At 27.2% G+C, this 12,523-nt stretch overlaps 1 protein-coding gene across 3 annotated transcripts in view; it reads right to left on the bottom strand.

Annotated features, from left to right (window-relative positions):
- Positions 1–9,615, bottom strand: part of LOC129958631 (EH domain-binding protein 1-like) — a 149,393-nt gene extending 139,778 nt beyond the window's left edge. Inside the window, exons 1-4 of one of the 3 annotated variants that reach the window (XM_056071230.1) lie at positions 9,065–9,282; positions 8,880–8,944; positions 2,152–2,285; positions 1,448–1,561 (exon numbers count right to left, since the gene is read on the bottom strand). In XM_056071230.1, the coding sequence (XP_055927205.1) occupies positions 1,448–1,551 (104 nt within the window). In that variant the 5' untranslated portion in view covers positions 1,552–1,561; positions 2,152–2,285; positions 8,880–8,944; positions 9,065–9,282. Of the gene's footprint in view, positions 1–1,447; positions 1,562–2,151; positions 2,286–8,879; positions 8,945–9,064; positions 9,283–9,538 lie in introns of those variants that run through there. The other 2 variants (XM_056071231.1, XM_056071232.1) reach the window with 2 other exon arrangements.
- Positions 9,616–12,523: the final 2,908 nt, after the last annotated feature.

Raw genomic sequence — 12,523 nt, 5'->3', positions numbered from 1 at the left:
GGTATCCGCCACTTTTTAAGACGATTTTATGCATCAATGAATTTTTTTCAATTCAATTTTAACTATTCTGGACAAATGTCCTAGAGATCTTATTAGTAATGAATTCGGACTTCTAAGCCAAACCTTAAAAAGTTTAGTTATAAGATCATTTTTAATTTCTTCATCTACAGTTTTATGCGTGTCAATTAAGTAAAATATTTGTATGATCTGTTTCTTCATATTACTGTCTTCTGACATTTTATTGCAAATGATTTTCTTAGCAGGAATAGTTTGCTAGATAATTTACTTCAATCATGAATAGCTTTGAGCTTATTTAATTTCATTTTCATTGTGGTTTCACATTTAATATGAATGATTTGTGAATTTTCAATACAGAGATTAATCATTGCTTTCGTTTGTCTGTCTCTTTCTTCAGACATTTCATCTTCTTGAGATGGCTGGTTATAATATAGATGGGGTTGCCATACATACCATACATGTCATTGTATTTCATCACCCAATTCACTACTATTAGTAAAAATGACAGTGGGGCACAGTAGGATACCTAAACATTTGGTAATTTAGGTAAATTGCAGCCCAAGACAGCTCACATTATGAGGCCCTCGGTAAAATAGCTTCATCTTTCAACACACTTTTATCATGTTAATGATTTATTTTGGGTACATTTATTAATTTTATGAATAAGAATGTGTTTTCATTTATTTCTCAGGGCATTTATCTTTGTAAATTTGAGTTGCACTCCAAAGAAAGTGAAAATGATGTTATGAAAGCTTTTGGTTTTTGCTACATATATTAAAAAAATAGCCTGCACAAATGGATAAAATTTGAAACACAGATGTTTTAAGACTTACTCCTTTGATTAGCATCTAAATTTTTGAGAATTTCCTTTCAAGTTTTTTTTTTTTTTTTTTTTTACTTATAAATATAAATTTAAAATAATTTCTTATATTGTTTCAAAAAACATCAATTTTGTCTCTTTTATTAAGTATTTTAGAGTGAAAAAAGAAATATTCTTAAAGATTCATTATATTTTGAAATATATTGAAAAAAACGAGAACTCTCATTCAACATTAGAAGTTGAAATTTTCAATTGTTTAAAACTCATCAACCGGTTACTCAAAATTACAAAGTGCTATATGTATTCTAATTGTTTTAATCTGGAAAATTCGAATATATATTCGAAATAGAATGTTACTATTTGAAAATATTGAATTTGAGTAAATCTATATTGAGGATGACCCTCGCATGAAAAGTCTTTCATACACTTATAGAAATATATTTCTACTGCGACCGGCATTTAAAGTTTCATTGTGCGATAATTAGTTTCGAAATAATGAGCAGTGTTCGAATAGATTTTTGATGGACTGTTCAAACGAATAAAACGAAATAAAAAATACACTAAAAATAACATAAGTCATTAATTCAAGAATATTGAATAAAAACTTACCATTTAGGAGTACCTTCAACTACAAGTTCTTGATAAGAAACAATAAACTGAAATTTTGCAGCCCTTTTGTTTACTCGTTGAAGACGTTTCCACACAGAAGTCATTTTTGTTTACCTCAAAAAAAAATTTTTTTTTTCAAGTATTAGGTGTAAAAAAATAATTTCAACTTTTTTTCAAATTTAATTAATTTTTTTAATTTAATAATTCAAAACCAAAGCATTTATGCAAACAATATAATTAAAAATAAAACAAAAAGTAAACATGATTTATCATATATTCTACTAAAAAAAATAAAAAATCATGTTCAGATATTTTCAAAATGCACAATATTAATTGAATAATGGAAAATGGTAAATAAATACCAAATATGCTAAACAATAAATAATCAAGAAAATTATGATCAATGTAGAAAAGCGACACTTCTTTTTATGCATTTAAGAGCATAAAACATCATAATAAAGAAAGGCTTTATTAATAAATGAACATAATTAGAAATCAAATGCTGAACCTTTGTAAATTGTTAGCAATTGATGCCAAGTTTTTAAAATAAAGAAACAAGAGTAAAAATGGGCAAAATATTTAATAAATGAAGGGAGTTAATTATAACTAAGAATAATTAATTATATACGAGAGTTTCACATACAATGATTATTTGATTCACACATAAACTTTTTACAAGCAATTATTACTTTAAAAAAAATTACCTTTATCAAGCACAAGTAAATTAAATGATCCAAATTTTTTTCTAATTTTGCTTATTTGCATCATCCAGAAAGAAAAGTCTAAAGCTGAATTCCAGTGGTCAAATTTTGAAAACTTAGAAATTAAATAATTGAACCTAAAAATTCAAAACATATTCAAATAAATTTTAATACATTACCATATAATAAACATACTAATAAAAATTTTCCACTCAACATCACATCTAAAGAAAATGGTGACTAAATATATTTAGATAAAATATGATATAAAATATATGCATCAAAAAGTATTTCATGGAAATAAAATATAATCACAATGTTGAATAAAATCTAAGTATTAAATTTAAAAACTGTTATTAAAAAAAAAATTATTCAGCATAAACAATGACGCATACAAAAAAGAATAGAAAAAGATTTATAAAAATCTGGCATTGACTACAAAAAATATTTATTAACTTTTATTGAAAAACCATCAGATTAAAAAAGTACACAGATATAAAATGATTTCCAAATCCTTTATTACTTATATTCTCTCTAGCTAAATCAACATCCTTCTTAGAAAAACAGCCAAAAATAACCCTTTCTACACTATATTAATAAAAATGATAATGTAAATATTTTATGCAAGAAAATAAAAATACATTTAATAATAGGTCCTAGTAAAATACCAACACATAAAAAAAGCATTTTTTAAAACCCTATACAATACTTTAAATGCAAAAATACCATTTCACAAAAAAAAAAAAAAAAAAAAAAAAATTAATTTATAATTATCGTACACAAAATCCTCTAAATGTGTGAATCAGTTTTAATTAAAATATGAATAATATTTGGACCAAATGACTTCTAAATTCATAGCTTCTAAGAAAAATTGCAATTAGCAACAAACAATTTTTAAAAAATCGTTACATTTAATTATTTATGTTATAATTCTCAAAAAATGATGCAAAATTTAACAAAGCACTATGAGTGGCATGTCCGAGACAAAAAAAAAAGAATAAATGATTTGAAATATCTGTAACATTTTCATTCAACAAGAATGACAGCCCTAAAGATAAATTAATCTGTTATATGTAGGAAACAAAGCTATTAATAAAAATAAATTAGTCATTTCTTTAATTGTAATAAAACATTTACCAATATCTTCCTTATGTCTCATATTATTTGTGAGCAAAATTTGAAGAAAATCTATGGATTTCTATAGCATAGAAGCCATTTGTGAGTTTCACTTTTATTTAAGTAGAGTTTCAATTCATATACATATAATTGCAAAAATTATATTGGCACTTTGTTGTTTTAACGAATGTTTTTGTTTTAAAATTTTATCATAAAAAAATCTGAATGATAGCAATGTGGGTTGGAATGGGTCTCTGTCTTCTGTAAATAAATATTTTCAGAGACAGTCCACCTCTGCCCTCACCAAATTTCTACATCATACAATAAGGATGATGTAGAAATATATAAATGTAACTACTTGAACTTGTAAATTATCAATAAATGCTAAGATTAACTTTTTATTTCAATTTATTTTAAATAATAAGATTCTTAACTGGTAGTACGGTCGAACATTTTCAACAACTGGTATGGAATTAATAATCAGTAGCAGTTTATACATAAACTCATTTTACAATAATATGGTTTTACTATTCTTTTTAATTCATTAAAAATGTACTTCATTAACATAATGAAATGAAAAAAATCTTATTTTGAGATTCGTTTTTTAAATAAAGCAATAATTTTATCAGAAGAAATTTTATTATATAACAAGAATATAAGAATTTATATAGTGTTTGTAAAAGAATTTGTAATAATATGATATATATGCTGAAAGTATGAAATCAATAACATAAATCAAACTTTCTACAAAAGGAACAAGTTAAATTGTATATTTTGAAAAAAAAAAAAAAATGGTTTGGTTTTTAGGAAACCAGTTAAAATTAAACTGTAATATAAAATTCATATGTATCTGCCCATCTAGATTTCACAAATGATACAAGTTATAAGTTTTCCATTACAAAATGCATAATATGAAAATAAAAACTAATCATTTTGGTGCATCAATAGTTTGTGCTTCTGTTAATACCAGCTTCTCTGGATCATATTAAATCATAAAGTGTCTCACCATATATAGCAGGGTAATCCTAAACAACCAACTTCTAAATATTTAATGGGGACCCCTTCCATTTTGTTCTATAATATAAAAATATTTCTATAAAAATTTCAAATTTAAAAAATATGTTTTCGAGGTGACTACTAAGTTTTACAATATTGAAAACAGAAGAAAATTTTCAAAAATTGATTTATCTTCATATTAAACTAGTAAACACACAAAAAATAATCACTAAAAAGTGCAGAATATAGATTAAATCTCCTCTTGTTCCCTCCTCTCAACTTGCAGACAATTCCATGCTGAGAAAGGAATGTTCATGTCCAGACTTTATGGTACATATCAATGACACACTCTCTGTCTAAATCTGATTCAAGCACACCATTTCATAATTAGTTAATGTACAGAGTATAGCATACCTTTCTGAATATTCTTTGTTCATGTTTGAGTTATGCCTAATTAAAAGTCATTTAAGTATCAATACAGTGAAATAGTGCTATAAATCTGATATTAATTATTTAGTTTGAAACATTTTTACTAATTGTATCGTATAGAAAAATGTCTATTTTAACAAAAAAGTTTACAAGTCAAATTTCTATAGCACAGTGTCAAGTAAAGTTGCCATTAGAAAAAAATAAATAAATCCCCAGCATTTTTTCTCCTTGAAAATTTTGTCTATTTTTCCCAGTCATTTTTACAGGAAACAGTACAGCCAATTACTTCCAATCCCAAAATACCTTTTAGGAACAAGAGAAACAATAGCTACTGCAATTCACAAAATGATAGAATCCTGGAAAATTACTGATCAAATAAAATATTTGAATTTTAATACAACTTAAATTAACATAGAATTATGAAAAAAATGCATTTATCTATATTATCGAAAGACGAATAAAGAAATGCACTGGATGGTTTGCTGTTATCATGTCTATGAAATCATGCTTCAAACAGTTACTGTTATATCAAAATGGGTTTAAACAGGGTCTGACATGCTAATATCTAAAAATCTTTGGAGAACAGTTAATTAAAGCAATTTTTCATTCTGCCCCATTTGATGTTTCAATTCATGAAAAAATGATCAACAGTGCCTCAAATATCACTGAATTTGACCAAAAATTAATTTCAGGATTTCCAGTCTCAAGACGACAATAAAGAACACCTTCACATTTTTTGGAAGTTTTCCTAAAAGTGGAATACACTTTAGAGCTCCAGAGAGATTACATCATCCCCAATGGATGAAAAAGTAATTTTTTTTGCTTAAAACATATGCATTCAGAAATCTACATAGCCAAATAAGAAGAATACAGATTCTGTGATATTTTTTCATTTGTTGTGAAATGTTATGTCATCAGCTGACTTCAATTATAAAATTTCCACAAGTGCAATGAACAAGTTTCTTGGACTTTTGTGGTATCTGGCAAGGGAACTTGATGCCCTTACATATTTTGATGACTATTTTTCTCAAGAAATGAAAAGGAAAATTTTTAGTGCTTTAAAAATGGAAGAAGAATCCTTTGAAATGGGCCCAAGTTGACATCAATGCAGCCCTTAGAGAGAGTCTGTATAATTTTGCATAAACTAACATAATCAGATTTTTTTTTTCCTTTTTTTTAAAGCTTGGTTATGCCATCAGATTTTCTGTAACAAGACATGACAAAATAGAAAGAAAATGAATCGTACAGTAAATGCAAAGCAAAGTAGATTCATTAAGAGTATTATGTAAAGTAGCAGAAAGTGTAATAGCACTGAGGAAAAGAACAACCAACTTCAAAAAAAAAAAAAAAATGGAGAACAAAAACATTATATGTTGTTGTTAGTAAAGCAAATATCTGGACTTTAAAAATCTAATGTCTTAAAAGCACATATATAAACAAATGATAATTATTTTCAGCTTCACACGCTCATTTAATATGTAATGAGTTGAAATACTTTTTAATTGTAATGAAATGTTTAACAAATAAAATGAGTTCAATTATAATTTTTTCTGAAATTCAAAAATTTTCATCTTGGTAGCAGCCCTTAAAATTTGTCTTAAAATTCTGGAAATATCACAAAATTCTTTTTTATAAAGTAGATCAAAATAAAAGCATGCCTTATCAAAAATTTGCAAAAAAATTAATAGTTTTTTTACTCTCTTATCCTTACTCTACTCTAATTATATATATATAGTGAAACTTCTTAAATATTATCATATCTTGGTATCCATATGTTATCATTAGATAGCATACGGATACAAGATCATTAGATAACATATGATTACCAAATATTCTCTCTAGATGAATCATGATCCTTCTTTAAAAAAGAACCACGATCACTCTTACCATCCCAATATTAATACTAATGATAATGCAAATATCTTATGCAAGAAAATATATTTAATAATAGTACATGATGAAATATCAACCAAAACCAAAAAAATATGTCTTCTAAAACTATATGCAATATTTTTAATGAATAAAATACTCATGCAAAATAATGGAAAATTTTAAATAAATTTATAACTATCCTATAAAATTTTTTTTCTAAATGTGAACATCAGTTTTGATTAAAATAGGAATAATATTTGAACCAAATGACTTCTAAACTCAGTTTCTTAGAAAAATTGTAAAAAGCAGCATGCGGTTTTTTAAAAAATGTTGAAATCTAATTTTTTTAATAAGTTATTAATAATTTTCAAAAAAAAAAAGATGCAAAATTTACAAAGCAATGTGAGCAACATGTCACATAAAAAATAAATTATTTTAAATATTGGCAATATTCTCATTTAAGAAGAATGACAATACTAAAGTTAAATTAATCTATTCTATGTAGAAAGACATTAATAAAAATAGATAAGATAAATTTATACTGAGATATCTATATACATATATATTTTTAACCATTTCTTTAATTGTCACAAAATCTTTACTAAAATCTTTCTTATGTCTCATAGTATTTGCAAGCAAAATTTGAGGAAAATTTATGGATTTCTATAGTAAATAAGCTATTTTTGAGTTACACTTTTATTTAAGTAGTCAGACTTTCAATTCAAATATAATCATAAAAATTATATTAGCTTCTTTTTGTTTTAACTAATGTGTTTTGGAAGGAAATTTTATCTTTTCTTCAAAAAAATTTGAAAGACAACAATGTGGTTCGAATGAGTGCCCCAATATATTTTCAAGGTCCCAGTCCATCATTGCTGGACACAAACGTGCCCCTACCAAATTTTCATACCTTACCATAGGGATGATAATCTATTTGTAAATTAAGTAATCAATAAATGTTAATATTAATTTTCCATTTCAGTTTGTTTGAAATAATCAGATTCTCAATAGTATACAAGCACGGTCAGACTTTTTCACCAACTAGTACTTGATCAATATAATTCTTAACATTTTGAATTAATATCTTATAGCAATTCATACACAAACTTATTTTATAGTAATATGGTTTTTCTACTCTTTTTAATTCAATAAAAATGTATTCCATTAACATAAAAGAAATTAAAGGATCTTATTTTGAGATCTTAATTTCATTTATTCATTTTATTTAAAGAAATTTTATAATACAACCGGAAGCTAAGAATATAGAACAGAAAGCTGTGTTTGTGAGAAAAAAATGCAATGATAAGTTGAAAACATAAAATTAGTAACATAAATCACGTTTTTCTATAGAAGGAAAAAGCTAAATAATATATCTTGAAAAAAAAATCAGCTTGGTTTATAGAAAACAAGTTAAAAATCGAACTGTAAGGTAAAGTCTATGTGTATGTAACATAATGAAAAGTATTTTTTCCTAATTATATTCTAAAATGCATTGTATAATGTAATATAAAACATATTACGCAGTTCATTTCTATAATAGTATAGTTTATCTTAAGAATTATCATATACAGACATAAAAAAATTATTACAGAATTATTACAAAATTAGTACAGAAATGCCTAATACACAAATTCAACATTAAAAACAGCAAAACTGCTACCCCTCATTTTGTTCCCAGTACTTCTATAAAATATATCAAATTTAAAAATTTGAGATACTTCTATAAAATATATCAAATTTAAAAATTTGAGATATTTTATAGAAGTTACTTACAAAAATTATGTTTAAATCTAGTCTTTATGATAAAAGATATTAACAGATTATGAGATAATTCTCTAAATTAATAGATAATAATTGAAGTTCAATAATTCCCGACAGAAAAAAACTTTTTGTTACAACAGAATTCAATTAGTAAAAAAACCAACAAAAGAGGGAGGCCAAGATGTGACTGAAAATTACTGTGCCAACAATAACTTACTCAAATCTGCTATAAGCTAATTACAACAGATCAAGAGTTTCACTTTGTAACAATAAACCATTGAAATGTATTATAGTTTTATATTATATTCTTTAAAAATTGTGTTTTTGTAAACATAACTATATCCCTCTCCGAGACTGATCATTTTTAATAATTTATTTAAAAGATCTTGCAAACCACATACTGTATAAATGTTCAGTGCCAAAAATGGAACAAAATTGCATTCAACAGGTATATAAAACTTCAAAGACATTTCATTTCATAATTTGCAGGTAAATAAAATAATTCAAATCTCAGAAAATTAAAAAAAAAAAAAAAAAAAAAAAATATCTCTATATACCTCTGGTCAGCAAACAGGTGGAAAATGTTTCAATATATATATATATTAATTTTCCCATTATAATTCTAAAAAAAAAAAAACTTCTCATTATAATATTAAAAGTAAATAACAAAAAAAAATAGAAGTAAAATTAAATTTTTGAAAAACTACTGATCTACCTTAGAAAAGCAGACAAATCTACTTACATTTTCCTGTCAAAATGAAAGTAAATTGTTTACATATGTGAAAAAGAATCATAATGCAATTAATAATTTTTTGGTTTTTCCTTAAAAAAAATTTACTCTTCTTTAGCAGAGGTAGCACATTTTTTAATATAACTGAACTTTTAACTCAAAAATTATACGATAACTCTCTCACATTTCCGTTTTGTGGGGAGCTTTGCATCGCAAAGCCCCCTACAGAAACGAAACCCCACGCAAAATGAACGCTCAAAAACGGACACTCCGTGAATCTACTGCACATCAGCATCGAAATCTTACGTAAGATAAATGACATGTCTATTAATAACTAAGAAAAGCGCATCAATTTTATTAAAAAAATATTTAAAAATATTGTTCCATAATTAGGCGAAATTATTAAAACCTACCATGAATAATTAGTCGAGGAAAAATGAAAAAAAAAGTCTAAATGTCTATATTTTATGAAAAGACAAAACATACCTAATTTCGAAACCGAGCAAACAAAAATGTAAACAAGATGAACAAATATTTTTCTAAGAATCGCAAACTGCAATGAGAAGGAAACCGGAAACACTGTTAGGGAAACGTTTAATTTTTTTATGGTGGCAACTCATGTTCCGAGATTAATCTGCATATTACACCCACGACTTGTACTCTTTTAAAAACATATAAAGATAATATCTATTTGAATTAAGAAAATATCGATAACATCAATGTAATAATTTCTCAGTAGTTATATTCAAAATATGATAGATTTTTTTTTTTTCTGTCTGATACTTTTAGTGTAATGATTGACTTCACTTTCAGTATTTCAAAAATAATCGCAGATGAGAAATTAAATCGAATACTCGTTTTACACTGTCAAATTGAAACTTTCATTAACATATCTATGAATAAATATCACATTTCTGCTCTGTAAAAAATATCTGATAATAAGGAAAAACAATCAATCTCGAGTCGGCGCCCTGTTCTAGGGGTAGCGTGTCTTCCCCGTGATCTGAATGTCCTGCTTTCGAGTTCTGGTTTGGGCGTGATTGCTCTTAAATCTGTATTCTATCTGTGAAGCGTATGAATGACCCCCCCCCAATAAAAATGGGTTGTGCAAGCGAGTGCGTGAGTGTCATCTTCATATGAGCTAGAAGTCAGACGTATGCCCTTGGGTGCTCAGGGGATTTACCGTCAGAAGCTACTGCACCCCCCCTTTCTGTGGTAACACGGACACGACATCATCATCAATCAATCCCAAATGAGCATAGAAGGTTGTTGTTTTTTTCCTTTCTTTTTTCTTTCCCTCATTCTTTTTCGAATTTATTCATTCCGATTAAAGCAATCTAAAATCATATGTGATCCACTTTTAAAAGTTACCAAGTATTTACATTCAACAAATGTAGTTAAGCTACAATCATTGATAAGACACTCTGATTTATCAGCATAAATGTTCTGCATAAAATGTTCTAAATTTTGTAGTACGTGATCACATGTCAGTGACATCAGGCTATGATAAATTTTGAAGGAAAAATCTGAAAATATTTAAACAAATGTATTCAAAATGCAATTTTGAGGCCATGCCAAGTATGAAAAGAAAGCATAAGTGCCATACAAAGTTTTCTGATAAATATTTTAATTTGTAACCCTATTAGAAAAATATCACAAATTTTTGGCAGCCATCCTGCTTTACCACTGGTACTGGTACAATATGTCCTTGTCCTTGATAATTATATTACATTCTATCAGAGTGGAAATGTTCCAGCATTAAGACTGAACCAAATATCCAATAAAGAAGAAGATTAACTTTCAATTTTAAAGCTATCTTATGGCTTTTTTTTTTAAAACAGATTTTGTAATTTTGATCTGTGATGAAATGACAAAACACCTTTAATCTTTTTTTTTTTCTACCATGGTGGCTTGGGGTGGAAAGACCTTGAAAAGGGAATATTTCCAGGTTCGAAACTCGATTCCAACAAGTTTTCCAGTAAGTATATGGGAGGATGCATATTAAATTTGACTTTGACTGCTAAAGAAGTTTGCGGGTGGGGTATCACCTCGCGTATCGTTTCCTCATTATACACTATTCAAAAGTGCAAGCTCCAATCTCAAACAGCTTTCTGTTGCTTCAAAACGAATCATCAATGTGATGTAGCTAAGCTAAACCTTTTCACTCTCCTAAAATATGTACCTCATTAGCAGAAGAATATTTTATACCAAAGACTAACGTGCACAATGATGGAGTGCAAGCTGAATATTCAGTTTAATCGAGTTTCAAATCCACCTAATTAGCGCGCGTTATTGTGTAATATTTATTCGATATTCTGAATACCGGGCCATGACGTGAAGATATCGTAACAATGTTGTTGGTATTTTGTATTAATAGGGTGAGATTCCTTCCCCCCGGTCTCGAAGTTAATGTAATGCTCGTAGTTTACTGCTGCTCAGAAAACTACCTGCTTATATAGCAAAATTATACTTTCCCAATTGATAGAAAGAAATGTTTAATATTTCTAAAGTAATATATTTCCAAAATCGTATTTAAGACAGAATGATGTTGAAGAAGTAATTCAAAATGAACTATAAGATATTATACCCTCATATATGTCTTTAAATATGATGTTATATTTTATAAAGCAAGACCTCTTTTTAATCATCAGTGCCTTAAATATAATTTTTCCAACAGCTCAAATTTATAACATTGTTCATTTATAACTTATTCATTTATAATTCTCATGTTTTCTTTTCATCTGTGTACTTCGTAACATTTTCACAGAAATTCGAAAGATTTCTAAATCTTTTCTGTTCTCTATTACATTCCATGCAAATTATTCGTATTGGAAACACAGCGGAAGGAATAGTTTGGGAATTTTTATCTATTTCATATAAGTATATTAACAAAAATATGTAACCAAATTTCCTGATGAGAATGCATCATAGAGGAGGTGGAAATTAACGCAAACATCTCTCATGACTGAATATAGAAAGGTGATTTAAATATGGCGAATTTTAGCCTCATTACAACGAACAACTTTTGTAGTAAACATTTGTGGATAACTGCAATAGCTTTGGAGTAGGGAACAAATTTTCACTTCGTAATTTAGGGCGATTTTTTCTCCTGGACGTGCCTTGTTGGAATGCTGTCGTCAATTATGTTCTCTCTCATGGTCATAGTTCTAACTCTTATGAAATTAGAGCAAGAAATGGTGGAGGGGAAAAATTTTTCTCATACATTATTTAATTAAAAGTATGCAGTTACTTTTGGATTTACATATTTTTTTCGAATTTCTCCAGAAATGTTGGATGAATTACCCTTGAATTTCTATCTTATTAGGGATATGTTTGAATTCACATTCTTCAGTGAAGATTCAGTCACGAGCAGAGGCGGCGGTAGCAGGGGGGCAATTGCCCCCATGTCGGCAGCCTCTTACCCCCCCGTTGGCTAGAAATTCAGAGTTTCGTCGGCAAAAGTGTTCACCA

This window comes from Argiope bruennichi, chromosome X1, assembly GCF_947563725.1.
Source record: "Argiope bruennichi chromosome X1, qqArgBrue1.1, whole genome shotgun sequence".
Taxonomy (NCBI): domain Eukaryota; kingdom Metazoa; phylum Arthropoda; class Arachnida; order Araneae; family Araneidae; genus Argiope; species Argiope bruennichi.
Note: the sequence above shows the minus strand (reverse complement) of the source record. Positions and strands in the feature narration are given on the sequence as shown.